The 22,350-nt window shown below is 41.6% G+C and overlaps 1 protein-coding gene across 5 annotated transcripts in view; it reads right to left on the reverse strand.

Moving 5' to 3' along the window:
• The window catches only part of SGK3 (serum/glucocorticoid regulated kinase family member 3), a 62,523-nt gene that overhangs the window by 24,755 nt on the left and 15,418 nt on the right, over positions 1-22,350 (reverse strand). Inside the window, exons 1-3 of one of the 5 annotated variants that reach the window (XM_087751991.1) lie at positions 12,836-12,966; positions 5,162-5,367; positions 235-318 (exon numbers count right to left, since the gene is read on the reverse strand). In XM_087751991.1, coding sequence (XP_087608117.1) covers positions 235-318; positions 5,162-5,239 — 162 coding nt within the window. In that variant the 5' untranslated portion in view covers positions 5,240-5,367; positions 12,836-12,966. Of the gene's footprint in view, positions 1-234; positions 319-5,161; positions 5,368-7,317; positions 7,537-12,379; positions 12,506-12,657; positions 12,698-12,835; positions 12,967-22,350 lie in introns of those variants that run through there. The other 4 variants (XM_087752012.1, XM_087752008.1, XM_087751998.1 and 1 more) reach the window with 4 other exon arrangements.

Below are 22,350 nucleotides of genomic sequence, written 5' to 3' on the forward strand. Positions count from 1 at the left end.
CTATGATCCCAACCAACAATAAAACAAAAGTGACAAATAAGTGGATTTCGAATTTGAAATTCAAACAAACCGAAGTTTAAAAAAACACCCTGCCATTTCCTTTAAACAAGCTCCTATGGTTACTGAATGTTGACTCAAACTCCTCCACGAGGGAATTAACTCAAATCATAATGCTGCAAACAACTGTTACTCTGTGCTATTTTGGCGTGATTTCATAGCTTGCCTTTTACTTACCGTATTGTAGAGTTTATCAAACTCTGCATACCGTCTGAAGACAAACCATTCATTTCTGCCAACTGAGACCAACACTTTGTAAACCTGTAGTAACAAAGATAAAGTTATTGCCAACAGCAAAGTTTAAGAAAACCTCCCAGGTTTAATCCTGTGGTGGAAATAAGAGCATGTTAGATGTATTGTGTAAATATACTTGTTGAGCTATGTATTTCTTACAGCTGTCACACAGACATCAACACAAATGATTAAAAGAACAATTAGAAGAGTCTGGTATTTTACAGAAATAGTTTTTGCTTACCTAGTGTTTAAGCTGATTTAATGGAGTTTCGTAAGTTAGTTCATATCCACAAGAACACCTGGCCATCAGTCTATAAAAATTTGCTATGAAATTTGTTAACAACTTGATAATCCATAATAAAGACTAACATTAAAGAAATAAAGCATTTAAATACTGAAGATTGCCTTCATCAAAACCTAAAGAGAAAGCACATATGGAAGGCAGTTATAAAGATAACTGTTCCTTGCAACATCCTGAATACATATTATTGTCAGGATCCTGGCAGATGACGTAATTGTTCAGGTTGGGAAAAAATGCTGCTGCAGCTGAAATACAGCACCAAGTTACACAATCCACAGCACTGGGATCCAGGGAGGCGTAGCTGGAACCTGCTGCACAGTTCTGGCCATTCAAATCCCAGGGCAGCAGAGGACTGCGGTAGCCAGACAGATTGTCAATCCCTGGCTTTATAAACCTAGTTGACAGCTGAGTGTCCAGCAGGCTTCTGTCTCTTATGCAACTAGTTGACCTTCCTTCTCCACCTTCTTGTGCTTCCAGAAGGAGCCTGGCTATTCCTTCAGGGGAGAGGATGGGCACAGCAAGGAAATGAGTGCAGAAGGCTGCTAATTCCTGACGTAGAAAACTGGACCGATGCCCCAGTCTCCCTTCTGTCCTGCAACAGCAGCTCACCTCTCTCTTTTTAACGCCCTCAGTGGAAGTGGCAGCTACCAACATCAGTTCCTTAGCCCGAGATTTGCATTCATGCTACGTTAACTGCTCAAATAAGCTGCTCTCAGTCTTCTCTGGGGAACACAGGAGGCTGGATAGCAGCATCCAGTAGGATGCCGATAAGACTCTACTTAGAAAACCAGCTTTCCCTTATACTGCTACACAAGCATTAGCATAAAACCTAGCTACTCACCTTCTAGAGCCTCCCTAGACTGTAAACAGCAAAAGCTTCAGCTGCAAAGACTTCAGTACTGTCCTCCTCAACTAGCTATCTTATACAGCAATCAAGTCCCACAAATAGTGCTCAAACACACATTTTCATTCCCCATGGTTGCATGGCAGATCAATGCCAACAAACTTAAGCAGCAGGCTATGGACAACTTCTTAAATCAGCAGGGCAAAATGCATAGACTGCAAAGCGCACAGGCAAGCAAAACTTAGGATGCAAGATGATATTTACCTCTTCGTCAACCTCAAAATTAAAAAAGTTTTGTTCTTGCAGTAGCTAGCTGTGGAACAATGACACAGTCAACATTTTTTTACACAAGAGAGCATAAAAAAAATATCCATATGAGGTCATCCATTTCACACCATCACCGAAGCTCTTGCATACCCAACGAAGTAGAAACTGCAAGTTCAACACCAACGGAAGCACTGAATGGTAAGAACACATATGATATCTACAAAGAATTTGGTAAAACCCAAAAACACAACATGTCTTTGGGCTTTATTACTACTATCAGCTACACCTATGTAATGATTTAGAGATATGTGCAATGCTTGTTTCTAGAAAGTCGGGGGGGGGGAGGGGGGCAGAATCTAGCCTTACTTAGATAATAACCTTTTCAAATCTAATTACTCCTGAACCAAAACCAGTCTTAGAAAACTCCTAAAAAACAGATAAGATGCATCCACACCTTGTGATAGGTGGATAAATAATGCAAAACTTTGAGAAAGGAAAAAGGAAGAAAAAGAAACAGAATTCCTGAAAACATCAGAATCATCACCATAAACCACCTTCCCAGATGCAGATACGATAGGGTCCAGCTATTTCTGGATGTGATAGATTTCTTCACGAAATAAGTCATTAAAATTAAAAGGCTTCAACTCTGTTTTGGTAGCTCATGCTTCTAGATTAAATATTCAGTTTGTATTAAACAAAGCTAAGTAAAAAGGTAGGCTGTTTTCCAATTTCAAGAGAGCAAGCATTGAGAAAGTAATGAAACTATTTATAAAGTGTCAATAAAATAAAAAAATCAACTCCGCAATTTTCACAGGGCTGGGGATTAGTATTGTACATCACAGATCTGAGACGAAGTTTCCAGATTTAATCAAACAGCACCCTTCAAAGAGATTTCTTAATAAGCCTGTATATGATTGGGGTGTGAGGGGAGACAAGAGAACAGGTCAGAAAAGAAAATTAAGCCTCAGACATTCAATAGCATAGGGATAAAAGCGAGAAATCCAGAACAAAGCTATTTGGCAAAACAGGCAAAAAAAAAGTGGCCCACTATGCAGCAAGGACGGAATAGCAATTAATATAGCCTAGATATGGTCCAAAACAAGCCAGTATTTTGCTCTTTTTATGAAGAAAGTGAATGCTGAATCTTCAGAAAAAGGCAGGACAGTGAACTAGAGTGGATATACATAGAGGCTGGTTACCACGAACTAAGTGGAAGCAAAAGAGCTTCCTTGCCAGAACACCCGAAAAAATCAAACATTAAATTATTAGTCAAGGAAAAAAATATTGGTAGTAAATATATCTAATGCATGCAGTATTTAACAAAACCAAATCAAATATTCAATAAAAGGTTATGAAAATGCTCAAGAAGAATGAACAGTTCATTTCCAAAGACAAAATTGAAAAGTTTGACTCATTTATCAGAATGAAGACTGCACAGAGATAAGATTGTTTTTAAAAATGCTTCATCAGGGCACGCACTAGGGGAAAAAGAAGAGTTAGTAAAAGCAAAGTTGCACATACTTGTCTTGTTTCCATGCCAGCATTAAGTGAGCCACTGTAAGGTTTGAGCTGGAATTCATAGTTTCTATTCAGACCAGTAAGATTCTAGAATAGTCTCAGAAGCGGTAGTGATATATACTGTAAGTGCCAGTAAGGTGAAGATTATACAAAATAGTCACCTGAAGTCTTTCCTAGCCTTTATCACTTTAACCTTTTCTTTCACCCTAAGGTTCTTATTGCTCTTTATGGAAATGGCACTAACATGGCTATCAGAAACAGCTATACCTACCACAAATTTGTTAAGAACTGTTTGCCCCCACACCCCTTTCTTGCTCCCCTCCAAAAGCAGTACTGACAGGCTCCAGTCATTACAACACAGCTACAAAAGAGGAAACACAGTAAAAGCACCGACAGACACATGCTGGAATTCACAGTTCCCACCACGAAGTTTAGTATGACCCTCACTTCTGTTATCAAATTCTAAAATAGATGTGATAATACTCAAAAGCTTGGTTGTGAAAAGCAGTTCTTGTCAAGCTGCTAATTGATGCAGAAAGCAGAAGCCGCCAAGACAAAGCGTACCTCCACATAGTGCAAGCTGGGTTGGACTCCTTTTGTCCCCTCCCTTAACCCCAATGTCTGAAGTTTCCTACTCTTGCCTGTACAGCTTTCTAAAGGGCACGCCCAAAGAAAGTGCCTTTACGTTGCTAAGGTTGTCACACAGATCTTTAGATAAAATTACCTGGAAATCACAACACTAGTATGTACCACAAATGTACTACACTGGCACATTTTAACAGCAGGACCGCCAGCACTGACGCAATAAAACAAACTTGTTTTGCTAAAGTTTAGACTTCTTTGAAGTTTTTCCTGCTCATTTGAGTTTCACATGCACGCAGCAGTTTAAAGTATTAGTAAAGTTCCCTTTTGCTTGCTCCCTTTACCAGCACACTCCTTCCCCAAATTACATCTTGATACACTTGTAGAATCAAATAGCATTATTCTCCTCTGAGGAAGGGAGGTGAAGAGGAAAGACAGATATACATCTCAAAGTAAGTCTTTGTTTTGTTGTATTCTTCAGACAGCTATTCAGTCTAAGGGTGTTTGCATTCCACATCTGAAGAGTGACTAAGTCACTCAAAAAAAAAAAAAAAAAAGCTTAGAGGAAGTTGCACAAGAGCAATGAAATAGTTCAAGCTTTTTAAAGGAAGTATTACAATGCTGTCTTTATATCCTAGCATACATATAAGCAAAACAAAAATTCATGCCATGCTGTTTTTCAGTATGCAATGCAAAGAGTTTCCCCACAGAATGGGAAGACTTTAATTCCAGAAAGCAGGTCAAATTGGAAAAGGAAGAGGGAGGGGAATGACAAGGAGTGGAAATGGGAACAGGATAGGAAAAAACTCATAGGCATTAGAAATAGAAAACAGGAAAGAAGACAGAGAGAAAAGGTCTTTAAAAAATTTGATCGTTTATATTTTTTCTTTTACACAAAAAATTATAAAAGTATAAGAGATCTATGAAAAAAGTGGCCATTTAAAAAAACCAAAACAAAACCCCAACCAAACCCACACTTTACTCCATCACAAAATAAACGTTTTCATGAAAAATAATGTAGGATGCCAAATCTTAATCCGATTTGGTATCAAAATGTTATCCCTGCATCTGGACACTTATGTATTTTCTATGAGAAAATGCTGCTGTTTGGGGGTAAAAATACCAGAAATTTGTAAAGTCGAATACTTTTTGCAGAAAGCAACACAGTTAAACACTGTAAAACATTCACGACTTCTCACACTGGACTATGGCCAGTACTCACAAGAGCAAGTGAGCAGATTTCCATAAACCTGTTGAAAATAAGACCAAGCTTACTAGTAAAAAACCGAGAAAGTACCACTTCTAGGCACTAATAGCCTATGCATTTGCCTACAGTGCTTACACTCTTACATACTTACAGTAAATCTTTTTTTCTTCTCTCTGTGTTCATCAGAGCTAGGAATGCTAACACTTGGGCAGCTTTCTTTGAGATCCATTGTATGTGTTCTTTTGACAAATTTGTAACAGAACCCTGCTTCGGGTGTTGCAATCAGAAGATATCTTCAACGGTACTGATCCAAGATATGCAGCTTTTCTTGAGAAAACGCGAATTCCATCATGTAATCTTAAAGTAAACAGAAAAGGAAAATTAAGTACAGGAACACTTAACTCACAGTGCTAAAACCTGTGAGACAAGAACATTTCTTGGCAGGAAATGCACTTTACTATGCACATATACAGCCATAATCATTATGATTTTGCAAACTGTTTTATGCTTGTGGTCCTTTGCTGTTTCACTGAAATCACTCGTGTTCTCTAAGGACGCAAGTGCACCCAAAAAATCACTGAGTTGTGTAGACATTCTGGAAACAGATTTGGGCCCACTACAGACAATACTTTGAAGGAACAAAGATAGAGCACAGAGAAATAATTAAAGATGACAACCTGGTATCAGACATCTGAGAAAAGCCACTAACATGTACATTCAGAACAGTTCATTTCAAAAACAAAGGTTTTCAACTGCATGACTCTGTACCAGAGGGCATTTCAGATTTGTCAGAACATGCTGAGTGTACTTAATTATCACATCAGAGATGAAAGACAACATGAGAAGAAATAATTTTTCACATGAATTTTACAGAGGGACACAGGTAGCATCATGTGTCTGTCTGAGTATTTACCTTCTCTGCCCCCATACTTGGCATGCTTTGTGTTTAGCAAGAATAGTAAGGTCATCCATTCCCTTCAGTAGAACACTTAGCTTCCTTGCAAGAACTTGAGAAGGGCACAAGACAAGAGAGGATAAAGCCATCAAAAAGGCAGAGAGCTTAGTATTAACTAGATGCCTCTTCACTCACCCAAGGACAGTATTCTCCACACCCGCCTTGAGCACAAACCAATTGTTTACTGGACCCCACTGCAAGCAACAGGAACTGCAGCACAGCCTAAGAGCAGCAAAAATTAATGCTACGTAGCTACAACCCTCTGTTCAGGCCTGCACGGCTGTCTGAAACGTTTTAGTGAATGCAGCTCAGCTTTTAGAACACTGTGTGTCTAACCAACTTACAAAACATGAGGAAAATTTTTTAGAAAGAGGAGACCTCAGTTCTCTTCAAAACATGCAGAGGAAAAAGAAGCACGCAGTTCAACATTTAATTCCCTATTTTCTTAAAACAAGGAAGTATAAAAGTGAACTGTGTATTTCATAATATAAATTTCCAAAAAGCACAAACTAATCCAATGCAATTCTGCTATTAGAGAGACACCCATATTTATGTTGGCACAAAGGCCAAAGTCCCTGGAATCCAGTGAAAAGATTTGTTCTTGATACCCAACTAGTCTCAGTCAGTCAGCTGACTATTTTCCTTGTTGTCAAAAGCCAGATCATGTCTCTGGTTCGAACTTCATGTTATTATTCCTTCTGTAGCCATTTAAAATTAAGTAATTTTCAAAGATCTATCTGGTGACTTTAAACAAAAAGGAGTGTTTGAAACCACTGTAATCACAGCTAAGTGATTGATCATCCATACTGTAATGTATTTAGAGAATAATTTTTAGTTACATCTGCATTCAACTTAATTTGATTGCTCCCTACTTCACTGATTAGGTAGTTATAGGGTTGAGCAGGGTTAAGCTTCCCTCCTGCCTTTACTTGACTATTAACACAACTCATCCAAGCCAGTTAACACAGACTCTGAGTTTCAAATGGGTTTCTCTTTTCCTTTGGCAAACCACTGTTAAAAGCTTTATTATAACAAGGCACAGATCCCATTTTCCACAATTTTATACTGGCATGGGATTAAGACTATTCTTCACCGATTGCCACACACTAAAATTAAGATCTGTGCTCTTCTCCATCATAAGAGGTCCACTAAAATAGTCAACAGGCACCACTTTCAGTAAGTGTTTCACTAAGCTCAGACTTTACTAAGCACTTATGTGAATCTTTAGCCACTTCAGGTCCAGCACTAGGAAGTGAGCACAAGTCCCTGTGTTTATCTGTCTTCCTGCTCATCACAGAAAAACAAGTAAAGCTTTAAAATGGATTAGGTGTTCCCTGACTAACATCACTCACCGTCTTTCTCCTCTTGTAAACTGACATTCATTACAAAGGTTCCTAACATGCTTGCACTCATTCTCACAATATAGGCTGTGCTTCTCTCATCCCTTTCATTTTTTATTCTTGGTGTCATAGCTTTAAATACCAGTACAGGAGCAGTATGGATTAAAGGCTGTAGTCCAAGGAGTATCGCTTGGAAGACTGAGCTTTATTCCAGATCTGAAGTTGAAATATCTACAGAAAACAAAAGGAGGAAGTGTCATCCAGATTAATTCAGGAAGAGTTTATTCATCTTACTGGGGAGAAAAAGAATAAGTCATCTGATAAGCTGAAACTGCAATGTTCGTATTTCTTTAAGCTGCCTAGAAGACCACTGTCTGTGATTATTTTCTTTCCCTGAGGCATCTCCTCTGAGCTGTGCCTGGGTCACCAACACGAAGCTGAACTGACAAACTTGGAAGAAATGCATTATCAATTCGACACTAAGCTCCAGAGGATCAGAGCTTTCTTTCAATTTCTATTTGCCACAAGTCTATCAGCTCTTCAGAGCTTCTTACGTCTGAATTGCAGGTCTGACTGTAGAAATATGGATAGATTTGCCTTAATCTTTGCCATGCTGTAGTTTTAGTAGCAGGTAAAACCACTAACGCTGTGGTAACTAGATGAAGTAATAACAGAGAGCAAACCGTAGAGACGTATTTTCATCCCCAGCTTCACAAGTGCAAACTGCAGTGTCTTGAGGGTTGCCAGATACGAGTGAATTCAACAGACACTGTCACTTGAGAAGTCTCTGCCTCTGCTTACAGCTTTTCCTGTAACTAAGAACAAGTATCCCCGACGTCAACTTTGACAACAGGCACAAAGGAAAAGGAACTTTAGAAAACCAGGTGGCAAAACAAATACCCCTTAACTCATACACGAGCACTAGTGAAAGAGCATGTAGATAATGCAAGACAGGTTAATACTGAGACACGTGCTGTCCAGAAACTGCTAAAACTTTTAAGTTGCTACAGTATCTAGGCCTCGAACCGGAGAAGGCACAGACAAACGCCTTAGAGAACAGAAGTCACGCATCCTCCTGGGAAAGTTTCAAGCCTGGTAACAGCTACACTGTCCGCTTTCGCCATGGTGGCTGTCAAAAAGCAGGCAGTATTTTCACCGTTTCCTGGTGACAGGAAGCTGCAACAATGTCAAATTTCAGGCTGACCCTTGCCTCTGGTGAAGTAAGAGCATGGTAGTAACAGAACCCTGACACTATGAGAACATATATAGATCTACTATACCCACAAATGAAGAATTTTCTGAATGCCTTACAATAAAATATTTTGTGCAATCTCATAACAGCTACATGTAACAGGCAAACATTATGTCATTTAGTGGTGCATAGCAACCTCCTTTTGCTCCTTTCTACACAAGCTAGGCTCAAAGTGTATTAGAAAAGGTTTCTGAAGTTTAATCAGATTGTTTTATTCTGTACGTTTTCTTTTCTTTCTTAAATTATAATGGCCTGAAGATGATACCATTGCATAACCAAAGACCCTTGTTCTGGGTGCTTATAAGTCAATCTCTGCCAAGAATGTTCAAAACTAGATTAGGAAGCTGTGTACTCACCTGCTGGGTGAGTACTCTCTAGCTGTAGCAAATTGCCTTAAATGCCTCTAATGTCAGTGCAAATCAGCTATCACGCTCACTCCAACTCTTTGAGTAATACAAGGGAAGCAGAGACAAGAACAGTCAAAAAAAATGAAAGACAGTCTCCCTGCAAGCACACTTGGAAGAATCCCCAGGATCCACACTCACCCATTGGAACAGAACAGGCATTTCCCTATACGCTAATCATCCGCCTAGAAAGACTTACTCTAGGACTGAGTCACCAGGAAAACCAGCTGCTGGAAATCCCACCTGAGTGTGATTCCAATTACAAAAGGAACCTGCATATGCAGAAACAGAAAGCAAGCTACAGGTGACAGTCCTATTATTCACTATGAACATTACTCTATTTCCTCTAACTTTAGAGAAAGTATCATCTTTGGCATACTTTTCATCGCTTCCTCAGTCTTCTCCACAAATATCCTGATAATGACTCAACATATCACCAAATATTACACAAGCTTTGAGAAAGCCCAGAAAGTCAACTTTTTCTCAACCGCTCTATGATGAAACAGGGAGTCCCACTCTCTCGTTACCAGACAAGCAGCTGACACACAGGAAACGGGAGACAAGATACTCGGAATCCAATGCAACAGAAATACAGGATGAGGAGAGCCAGGGACTGCAAGAGAAGTCGCATGCTTCAGAAAGAGTCAAAAGCAAAACACAGATCACTAACCTGTAAAGAGAGATGGATGGCCAGAAGATGTTGAATAACTAGGTTCTGAAGAAAACAGGCTTCGCATAGGCCATCCTTTTAAATACTACATACATATGATTTTTAATATGAGAACACTAAACACCAGTGTAGACCTCTAGAAGTATTACAGCTGAAGAAAAAAGGAGACCACTAACCAAAATACTCTGGCCAACCCCTGGCGTATCTCCACACTCCCTTCTAACTACAATTTGAGAGGAGAATTGAGAATTCAGCCGTTGGTGTAAAGGAAAAAGCCTGCTCCCTGTTCACACACCCACCCACTACCTTGCATTTTTAAAAATCTTTAGTATCACCACTATGGAAAGCAAACCACTACTCTGCAGCAATGTGGGCAAAGTCCAATTCCACTGATTCCTTGTACTCATAGAAAAGGATAGGAGGTAAAATGAAAACTCAACCAAGGGAAAGAAATGAGTAACTCCTCTTTTTTTTCTATCCAATTTACTTTGGAGAAGTCAGGCAAACATTCACTTCCCACGATTCTACTGCACCCAAGAATAATCCTTCTGCCCCACCTCCCAAAATATGCTCCAGTAAATTACTCTAACTGGCATATTCAAGATTTGTGGATTGGACTGGATCTATTTGCGTACATGTTTATTACATGACAGAACACGGGTTCTTTGCTGTGGTAAGCAAACCCTGAGTAATAAAATGAGTCTAAAGAACAAATACTGCCAATAAAAGGCAGCTGTCTTTTAATCCTGAACACGGGTCCATAATAATTTCATCTTTAGCCTGTGTCCATAGTATCTGGAATGGTCACTGTATGCCTCAGACAGTATGACTTACATAAACAGCAGAGCACATAAAAAAAAAAAAATCAACTTTGCATTACACTTGCTACCTGCACATTTCTTGGCATGCTTCCCCAGCCTTCCTACACACTAGGTCCAATTAAAGTTAAATGTAGGTGCCTAAGGATAGCACAGATCAAAAGCTGTAGCAACAGCACTGTGAGCTACTTCCAGGAGGTCTTACAGGGAGCTGATACCAGCCACTTGCAACATAGTCAGTTCTACATGAGAGGGCAGTCAGGCTTCAGTAAACACAGAGCAAACACTTCCAGCCTCATTTTGCCCCTCTTGATGAAGATTTAGCGAGAGAACCCTAAATTTCAATTCCAGATATATTGCCCATTTTTTTATATGACCTTCAACAGAAATCACTAACTGTTCTCCCTCTGTTTCACTACATAAAGACAAGAGAATTCAGATCTATTTAAGATTGATGTTACTGCTAATGCATCGAACATGAAGAAAGTTACTGGATTTTACATACTATAATCAGCAAAAGGGTAAAATCCATACAACAGAATATATCTGGATTTTAAAATAATGAAATATGTAAATTCAAGCCACAGTTCACAATCCAGAAAACACATACAGAATTCACGGCCGCCTAGAGCCATAAAGCTGTTGGATAATGAAAAGGCAACAACTTAAATATCAGAATATAAAAGGCAAGTAAGAGAAAGAGCCTTTAGCAATATTCAAATCACACGCCCAGTTCACCACCACTTGATTCCTCACGTTACACCTGTGCACCTACAACTAGTATTTTATGCCCATTCTTCAAGGACAGTTTACAAACCCCTGCAGGTAAGAGCATACATTGACCTCTCACATATTCCAGTGCTGCAGAGAATAAGAAGGTGTTTCACTTCCATAAGGACTCAGGGAACAGTTGTTTATGCATGTACAACAGAATTTGATACAATAACGTCAGATGTGGTGAGGCTGTAATTTACAGTCAAAGGCGGACATTAAGGTTAGAAAGCAAATTTAACACAATTCATCATCATCACGTAACCACTAGTGACTACTTCTTCAGCTTTAGAATTGTCAAGGCTGCTAAAGCAACCAGTACTTCTCACTGACATGTGCAAGTTTCTGAGCTAAACCAGCATCTCAAATACCTGCTGTATTTCTGACCTAAATGAGCATCGTGAAATACCTTTTAAGAAATAGGTCAGTTTTCTAGCTTTAAGCTATTAGAAATACCATGCATGGAGACTACCCTGACAATATTAACAGTGAACTTTCCAAAATGCTTTCCAAAAGCCACTAACATTTTTTCCTGAAATCTAAAGTATCATAAAGCCTTCAGGAAAGCACTCCTCCATACACACCTTCCTTTTTTATCATTAGGTCATATTACAGTCATTGAGGAGACTGATGTGCAGGTGAAGACTAAAAAAAAAACAAAATAAAATAGAAATCAGAACTATATTTAGACACTCAGACTGAAGCAACAGTAACATGAGAAGAACCCAAAATGGAATAACAGCAGCCTTTAAAAATACAGATTAATTCTGCATGTCTATAAACACACCTAATGTTTGAAAGGAGTTATAAAAAAAACCTTAGCTACAAGAATACTGCAGCAAGTGATATTCAAAGAAATCTTCAGTGCCAAATAACTGGGAGAACCGTAACGGCGTTCAAGGGACATTGCTGTGTTGAAACGAAATGCAGTACCAGCACCAAAACGTATCTTAAGTTTAAAGGGGAATAAGAAATGAACATTCCATACTGCAAAACTACTGCACATCCAGAAGCAGAACAGTTACACCTTTAAGAGCTGCTAGAGGAGGAAAATTCACATAAATATTACAAAAAGACGAGCTGTCAAAATAGCTTAAGCCTTAATAATTTACAGCGGCCTTTTAATTAACCTCCACAAAATTAAATTCCTCAGGGGTACCTGAATCCCTGCAAAACAGCACTGCCTAAAAAGCTGTAGTTTTTCAGGACAAGACCTCAGCGGCATTCTCCCTCAGGTTCGCTGCGCTCCTCCCAAAACACCGGCACCGCACTGGCCGCAAACCGCTCGGAGGACGAGGAGTAAACACGGCGCAGCCACCGCCCCGGGGCATGCCCCTCCTCCAGCGGCCGCCACAGCCGGTTAAACGGACCGAAAAAGGGACCCCCACCCGCCTACCGCACGAGCGAGACCGCCGGGAACGAAACCAAGCCGCTCACCTTCGCCCCAGCAACTATTTCTCAGCTCCCCGATTTCTAGGAAGTTACAAATTTCTCACATTCAGATGGCTGCCCCCGCCCGCCCGCCCGCCCGCCTCCCCCCCGGCGCAGCCATCTCCAGCCCGGCGGCGTCCCGCCGCCCCGCAGCCCGCCCCCGGAGCCCCGCAGGCTAACGCACACGCGGCCCCAACGGCGAGGAAAGGCGGCTCCACCCAGGAGAGGAGAGGAGAGGAGGCCAGCGCCGCCGCGGAAGGGCGCCCGGCAGGCCCCGCCGCCTCGCCGCGCCTCACCGCCGCGCCAAGCGGCAACGGCCGCGCACCCGCCCAGCCCACGCACCCCGCACGTGCGGCCGTCGCTCCGGAGCGGAGCGGGGCGGGGCGGGGCGGGGCGGGGCAGGGGCAGGGAGCGGGAGGACCATTAACCCCAATTAGCGCCCTCCCGGGGAAGGCGAGGGCGGCCAGCCGCCCCGGCCCACCCACGGACGCGCCCGCGGGGCCAGCGCCCGGTCGCGGCCGCCCTCCCGCCGCCTCCAGCCGCCGCCGCGCCGCCACCCCCGGGCCCTCCGCGGGGCCCAGACCCGCTCTTGCCCCGGGCTGTAGGCCGGGGACGGGAGGCGGGGTTACCCCCCCCCCCCCTTTTTTTAAAAAAAATCCTTTTTTTTTTCAAATTTTAACTACAAGTTCCCACTTTTCCCCGTCCCCGCCGCTGGGTTTCAGCCCCCGGGGGATGTGCCCGCTTCTGCTGGGCCGCTCCCCACAGAAAATCAACAGTGGCGAAGCTGCCGCTCCGGTAAAAATAGTAATAAAACCAAAATAATTGCACACAAGAGGGGTTTCAGTTTAACTCTTCGGTGTGTTTAGGGGTGCCCACAATCCACTGGCAAGGCTGTCATTAAACCAGCTGCTGTAATGAAAGCTCTTCCCCTTCTTCTGTATGTGCAGCAGGAATAATGCAGAAAAATGAGATAGGTTTCTATAATACCTAGCACTATTTAGGGAACCCTTTCTGCACCCTCTGAAATTAGAGGGTAAGTTTCAATAGCCCAGTTAAAATTCAGCTAGACCTCTTAAAACAAAGTGTAACTTGGTAAGTTTTTCCTGAGCAGATTGACGCCATAAAACAGTTATAAAATTACAAATTCCAGAAAAAAGCTCTTTCAATGGCAGTATCGCTTCTGCTTGGTTAACTAGATCCGAAAGTGCAGGACCAGCCAGGAGTCGGCGTGGATTGAGTTTAACAGAACAGACCCTGCACCCATGAAGTTAAAACCTCGTGTTCATTGAGGATCTGCTGCGGTCTCCAAAGGTGTATGTTCCTCATTCAGACAAGGCTTAAGAGGCAAAGAATATGTAACGCAAACGGTAACACTCAGGATGAGGTAAAAACCTATGCCATTTTAGCTTCCTCCATATAAATACCTGAAATGATTCTTGGGATTTCAACTGCCATGTAAAGCATGAGCAAGCATGAAAACACTGTAGCCCATCCCACTGTCTTAACTGATGTAACACGTAGGTACCCCAAAAAACCAACAGCTTTTCATCAGGAAATTGTTCTATTGATTACAGAGAAGCCCCATGTTCTACAAGCGTGTCTTCACAAGACTTGTATGTGGGCCTGACGAGACACGACGATGCTCATTTCAGCAGTCTCAGGTATTGGCAAGTATCTGGTAAACAGTGATTCGGGAGATCCTGTTTCTGGACACTCCTGCTGCAGAAGTATTCCTGCACAATACTACACGCATGTGTCAGACACTGACAGTCATCCAACCACTCTCCAAAAACAAACCAGAGAAGCAGCCTGGCATTATTTAAAATACGTCAGTGTTTTGATTAGCGTGTTGTAACTATGTACACAGTCAACTGGATCACAAGCTTCCATTCCTCGCAGGAAGAAATGAGGAATTTCTCCATCCTAACCTGCCCTTTCCTGATTTTGGAGTTTTGTATTTTTGGGTAGGCACTGCTAGATCCAGAGACTCTGCATTGCAGCAACAGCCGCCTTTTGCTTGTCCAGATCGGGTAAGCTATTTGCCTTGCATTCATAGAGAGGTTTTAAAGAAACTGTGTTAGCACTTCTCATTGTGAAACCCAGAGCTTTTGAACTTTAAGTCAGTTAAAATAACTTGTTGGCAAATAACTTAATCAGGTAATCTGTATTCAAGAGTTATTTTACTTTACAGTTGTTTAGCAGAGTTCATCTTCTGTCTGGTTGATAGTTTTCAGTTAATCATTCACTTGTCAGCAGATCAGTTGAATGGAGCCACTGGACTGATTTACAGTACGTAGAGGGGCCTCAACCCAGGAAAGCAGAGATGACCCTGGCCTAGAGATAATTTAACTCCGTCTACCTGGCCACATGGCCTAAGCCCTAAAACTCTGAATAAAGAGCAGCTATTTGTCCTTCCTCACAGTTCAAAACTGCCTGAAGACTGGGCTGTCAACCGGTTAATTTTATGCAGTTCCTCTCACTATTCTGGAGCTGTGCTCAATCTTAAGTAATTAGAGAGCAGCAACGTGGTACATATCCTTAAATTGTAATTTGCCTGAATGAATTCCACACGACGTTCATCTGTCTAGTGCATCCTACCATGCAAAACACTGTTAAGGTCCTAAAATTTAAATAAATCCTAATTTACAGATTTGCTTGATGAGCTTTTAAAGGCTGATATTCTAACGTCAGTGTGGATACCTGGTGGTTAACCGCATAGCACACACAGAAACACATGGAACTCAACTTGCCTTTCAAGTGAAGTTAAAGGTCAGCATTCGCTCTAACATTTTTGTCCCCAGGAACTCCCTTGCATTCCCTATTTATGTTTCCTGGGCAAGTAATACACACAAAGAATCTCACTTCCACTGCTTTGCAGTACTTTGCTTCTAAAGAATGTTACAAATCCATGTACTGTGCTGTCATCCCAAGTATTTCAAGTCTTTGCTGAAGAACACCAGTGACTGGGTGGCGGGGGTGGAAAAGAAGAAAAAAGGGAAGAGAAATGAAGGACCCATCTCAACCCACTGCAAATGCAAGAGGTCACAGAAATGCAGGGTACCTTTGACATGTTTCTCCAAGCCCAGTATGAGCAGGTAGCAATAATCTGAAATATTAGGTTCTGTTTTTACTGAAAATGTCCTTAAATTAGTACAAAAACCTTGCCCCTGACCAAAGATCAAAAGTCTAATTTTACAACATCGAGAGAACTATATAGACAAAAATACAGTATGAAAAACATTGTAAGACAAAGACAAGCAGGAATGCAGAAGACTTGTTTAAACATAGCCAGGAGCTTTGCTAGTGAACACTGTTCTGTATGTATATTCTGTGGTACTTTAGTATATATTCAAATATTCACAGAACAAGCACAGCCCAAACCACTTGACAAGCATAGCCCAATATTTTTAGTTACTGCTAAAACATGGTGGGTCAATTGAGTAACACCTCGAAATCATTACCTCATTATCAGCTTCAAACATTGATATCACAGCTTTCGGTTTCAGTTCCTGCATCTTCAGAGGAGTATCTTAGCTTATCACTTTTAACACCAAGCCTTCTATCCTACTCTTCACGCTCAGGGATAACACAACCGAAGGCACGTCTGTTTAAAACGCTCCAAAAGGCATTAACGTGACGCTGCAATGGATATGAAGTGATCTTTTAAATAATTATTGTTAGCCTTTAGCCTATAAAGCCTTAAATTTAGACTTCGCTCAGGAAACATCTGCTGGCCATTGTAGTTAACTTTGCACGTGCCAATTATTTTAATCAAAGAACCCAACTCCAAGCAGATTGTATCCACCTACACAGCATTGAGCAGTCTGAGGACATCACCCTTTGGAAAGCCTCAGGCTGCAATGGATGGGCCTCATAATGACACAGGCACAGCAACTCAGGGCAAATATTGTCTAACACCCAGGATTCCGGCAGCCAGAAAAACTCCATAAAATGTGTGAAGACAGATATGCACCCGCCCTTTTCTATCAATTACTCTCACACTGCTTCCCAGCCTCTTGTTTGGATACACCTGATTACTCCATATTCATACCGCGCTGCCTGCTTAGGAATAAGACTTTGAAGAGGCTTGGGAATGGGCCAGTTTGGACTGCAAAGCATGAGACCCAAGAGTCATGTACCGGAGAAAACTGTCTTCTGATAGGCTCCCTGGACACATGAGATTACCAAAACACATGGGCTATCACAGATAAAATCAAATAAGAAGACCCTCAGTGGGAAGGTGATTTAGCTGAAAGCCTGAAGGTTAAAACTGTGGAAGAAACACCAGCTGGACAAGATTTAAACCTCACAGTGCACATGCAAGCAACAGTGTCACCAGGTAACTGTTCTTTACCAAAGCAGGTTTTGTAACACTTAATGCATGTATGCATATTAATGGCTTTCATTTAACTCATTTTCATAGATGCGTGCCTGTGCTTATTATCAAAGTCTGAATAATGGTTCAGTTTTACATGAGCTGCACAGGAGAAATGCTTTTTTCCCATACTTTCTTTTTGTACGCTAGATCAACTACAAAATGTCTTCAGATTACAGTCTTTCACTTGGAAGGACTGAAATGAATACTTAAGAGACCGATTCGTAGCAAACATATACTTCAACCCCTTCTCCCAACAAACCAACCAACCCACCCGAAACTACCACAAGCCACCTAAACAAGTACGACTGAAAGATTCATTATTATCTCTTGACAAAGCATAAGAACTTGGCAAGTAAAGGAAGCTTCCCAACCCTGAACAGCATTCACAGTGAACTGACAGTTTTCCAGCACTCCAGACACAAAGAAGATGATCCACGTATTACAAGAAGAGTGTCCTGGGGCACAGAGGCTGGTGGAGATCAAGACCAGGATCTACAACAACAGTACACAGACCCCACTTAGCGTAAGAAACACCACAAACAAAAATAATGGAAAACTGTAGAAAAACTGTAATATATTGTGTCATTTCACAAACATCACAGAGTATACATAACATGGACAAGAAGAATGACAGCAGCACCACATCAAAGAAATTCTTCACAGAAGCTAAGAAGAAAACTGGTTGAAATCAATTGAAGCATATACTAAAGATGAACACTAGTACACAAGCAAGCACTGTTCCAAAAGCAGCAGCGTCAGAAGGAATGAAGGAAAAATAGGTAATGCTAAAAGATTAAAAAGGCAAGTTTATCCCTACCTGGGGGAACATGTATGCCAAGTATGTTGTTGTGTACCTTGGAAATTCAGATTCCTTGCCAGCGCTCTTCAGAGCAATTGCGTCTTTTGTTAAAATACATGAAGCTCTCAGTCTCTTTAGCAATGCATTTACACACTGGGATGATGAAGCTCTCAGCAGCTGACAGTTTCTCTGGGCAAGATCAACTGTAGTAAACAGCAAATACTCTCAGTCACATGGAAAAGCCCCACTAAGAAGGAGTTCAGTGACACCTCTGTCTTAAGCGCGTTGACATTTACATTGGTCAACGCTACAGCACATATATGTGGTCCTTCCTAGAAGCAGTAGCTGTACTCTGAACGTTCAGCAGACCTATGCAGGACCTCTTAACATCCACAGCCCAGGGGGAAGGGCCATTCTTACTTGTCTGCTGGGTATCCAGAGCTCCAAAATAGTTAGGTTCTGTCCTGGTACCACCTCCAGGCAGAAGAAAAGAGGAGGCATCTCTAAAGAAAATTAGACATATGGCAGGTTTTACAGATCCCATCTCAGTCCAAGCATAGCATTCATCCTCACACAGTACCAGAGACTTTGCCTAGGGATGCCTCCCTTTCCCGTCACAAAGGCCACTTTCATATCCCAGATTTTACTCCACTTTGAACAATCTTCATTCCCTGAGATGCAGGGATCGCTATATTCTGAGCTGCTTTCTTACAAGCCAGGGATTTCTGGCTGTACTTCATATACTTCGTGTTCAGTTATGTCACATATGGTATTCTACAACGAGAAGGAATCTGTTTCAAGCAACGTCTTTGGGCAAACACCCTCTAGAAAAGGGACTTTATGGACCTGGCGACCACCTCATTGTGGGAAGTACTTGATATGCATAAAGATCTGGAGGTAGCAAATGGCGCGTAATCGGCTGAGTGGTGGTGGGGAGGAAACCTGAGTGATTCATTCCAGTAGAAAAGGTGTATATACCTCAGACAAAGTACAGACGCCCCTCATGATCTTGATACCAACCTATAATCCGTATCATAGCCAGTCTCACATTTTACCCAAATACATGAGTATTGGAGAACACACATACATGCAGATACATACAAGAGGGCCAACCGTGTCCTGGGGTGCATCAAGCACTGTAGTGCCAGCCGGTCAAGGGAGGTGATTGTCCCACTCTACTCTGCACTGGCGCGGCCTCATCTTGAGTGCTGTGTGCAGTTTTGGGCACCACGGTACAAAAAGGATACAAAGCTACTGGAGAGTGTCCAGAGGAGAGCCATGAAGATGGTGAAGGGTTTAGAGGGGAAGCCGTACAAGGAGCAGCTGAAGTCACTTGGTCTCTTCAGCCTGGAGAAGAGGAGACTGAGGGGAGACTTCATAGCGGTCTACAGCTTCCTCACAAGGGGAAGAAGAGGGGCAGGCGCTCATCTCTTCTCCCTGATGACCAATGATAGAACCCGAGGGAACGGCAGGAAGATATGCCAGGGGAGGTTTAGGTCGGACATTAGGAAAAGGTTCTTCACCCAGAGGGTGGTGGAGCACTGGAACTGGCTCCCCTGGGAGGCAGCCATGGCGCCAAGCCTGACAACATTTAAGAAGCATTTGGACAATGCCCTCAGACATATGGTGTGAATTTTGGGGTTGTCCTATGCAGGGACAGGAGCTGGACTCGATGATCCTTGTGGGTCCCTTCCAACTCAGGACATTCCATGATTCTATGAAACCAGTTTACTGTCACAAGCACTAGACAGCCTTTTAAAAGATGGAAAGCAAACTGAAAACATGAAGACAAGTGAGGCCATGAGTTACCCTTTTTTCCTTTCATGCAAGAGTTCTGCTTGTTTACATTTCATGATTACTTGAAGCCTCTGTATGTTTTCATAAACATATTTAGGAAAATTAATTCCTTTTGTACAACACTATGTTGTAACGAACAACGCCCTGGGTAATTTGATATAGGCAAGCAATTTTTGGTAGAAACCACATAAATGCATGATGGGATTTCAAGATAAAAAAGCAGTATCAGGCAGTGAAATATCATCTCTGCATTTTCAATACATCTCTATTTTCCTCACTTCATCCTCCTCAAGTTCTTTCTTTCCCTCATACATACACCAAAATGTATTATTATTGCCGTATCAGTCATTTTGGAGTACTTTCTTCAGTTAGGGCAAGTTGAACAATGTATTGTTATAAAGCAAAGAACGTAAGATTAGTTTCTTAAAATTACTTATCATGCAAGGCATTTAAAGTGAACGGTGAAGTGCACATGAACTGTCTGACAAAGCTCACCTCTGACCCAAACCCTGCTGTTTACATCCTGTTCACTTATCAGGTCAATAGCTGGCAGGGTTCCACCAGGAGATACTACCAAGTTACAGCCTCGTCATTAGGGGAAGCACCACTAACCGAGGGCACATGGACACACACCAGTATTCATTGCCCACTGGGCCCAGATCTCTTTCTGCCTTCCACCTACCCTCACTCACTGCAAGCATGCAGTCTGGAGCAGGTACCCAAGCGGAATCTCCACAAACTAGTTCAGCTACCAGAAGCAGAAAAATAGCATGAATGCTAAACTCCCGATAGCCTAGTTTACCTTAGTTTTCAGTTATCCTAGAGATGTACAGTGTAGATACTGCTTCACGCCACCTCCACTTGCTTACACGGAAGCATGGAAGATTCACAGGGGTTCCAAGAATATGAGGAAAAAGAAGTCCATTGGACCTGACTTATCACCAAGTCCTACAAGCATGAATACATATATAGCAAAAGGACAAAGATAACTGTCTGCTTTATAGATATATAGCAAAATACATGCTTACCATGTCAAATATATGGCTTATTGGTATATGCTAACATGTTCTGGGGCTAGTTTCAGCAGAGATGCATACAACGCAGTAATAAATTACTGTCCTGTTAAACACTTTGAAGCTGAAGCTATTCAATACATCTCATGAAGTATCAGTATAAGTTGCTAAAAACCCTCCCGACTCATAGTACTGCAAGACCTGCTTTTTGTTCTTAAAGACGCTTTGGAATTCAGTTTATAAATACAGTTCTATCAAACAGGTCAAGTATCTGAGTTTGCAGATCTGAGCAGTTTGTGCAGGGAAGTATACCAAAGCTAAGTATAAAAGAAAAAAAGCTTTCTAAGTAGTAATTCTGTATGGATGTTTCTTAATTCAGTCTCCTGAATCCCAGCTACAGCACATTCTACTAGAATTGCAAATACAGGCTGGGGTGAACAAACATGCTTTGGTAAACAGCTGCTCTGGCGCACAATGTTACATAGGTGGGGTCTACCCAGAATGGCAAGAGTTCTTCCCCAGATTCTAGAGATGAGCAAGAACACAAGCACCATATTTGCATTTTCAAGCTATTTACTGGTAGCTCATCTGTACAGGTATTCTATTCAAATGAAACTAAACAAGGGCATTGGTTTGGAGGTGTCCCCCCATTGTGTCCACCCCTCACAAAAGGCTCACAGCCTTTTTCCAAAATGTCAACATTTTAAAGGCAGCCTAAGATCTACAGAACAGACCAGATTTGGATTTGCTGTTCTAGTAATACTTCTAACAAATTGGTTATGTCAAAAGACACATGCATTCCACTAGAGCAGCGTTATGCACCAACTCGGAGTAGAAAAAACATAGCAGCAATTTAAAAACGCCACCACCAAAGCAAGAAGCTGTATCTTATAATCCAAAAATGAGAGAGATTTAAGCAAAATGTTGTAAGAGTTTATTATTTGCTGTCATTACTTTGTTTAGTTGCTTACCTAGCCGTTTCCTCATGTTTGCCAGATGCCAACCTATTCCTGACCCACACAGAAGATGTATTTCCATCTACCAACTACAGAGTCTGGTTTTTGTTCTGCAAGCACAAATACTCTCATTTTCAGTCCTGGGAGCTGTGGGTCAATGTTTTAAGTGTGTATGTGGGTCTGCACTATTAAGTGAGTTTCGGCAATAGATTTATATAAAGATACATCCTGTCTTCTTCTACCACGTAAAACCAATGCAACACAGGATGTCCAAGAACAAGCAGGGACAGAGGACAGATGATCAACTTTTGGACTCTACTAAATCAAATTTTTCTTTAACATCTTTCTTCTTACAATACGACAATCTAGCAGAAGTCACTTAATGGAATATCACAAATCTGAGTACGAAGCACAAGCAACAATTAAATAAATCCCTCTAATCTCGATATTAACTCAAGACCGCTGTTCCATTATGCAGTTTTAAAAAGGAACATGGCAGTATTTAATGTTTCAGGTCAGCAATTTTTTGATGTTAGCTATTATGGTGTTGGGTGGCAAGGACCACAGAGAACGAAGAAAGATATTGTAAGTTGCAGCATGTAACATGAATACTAAGTAGGAGAAGTTATCACAAAATTGTACGTTGACATTTAGCTTTGATGTACATACAGCCTTTTTAAAGGGAAAATAAGAACCAGATTATTTAAAAGACATGGTATTTTCTTGCAGTCCTTGTTCAGATTAAGTCAAATGTTT

The sequence above is a fragment of the Nipponia nippon genome, unplaced genomic scaffold, assembly GCF_047370975.1.
Source record: "Nipponia nippon isolate SJK-2023a ecotype South Korea unplaced genomic scaffold, ASM4737097v1 scaffold_1, whole genome shotgun sequence".
NCBI classification, from domain to species: Eukaryota; Metazoa; Chordata; class Aves; order Pelecaniformes; family Threskiornithidae; genus Nipponia; species Nipponia nippon.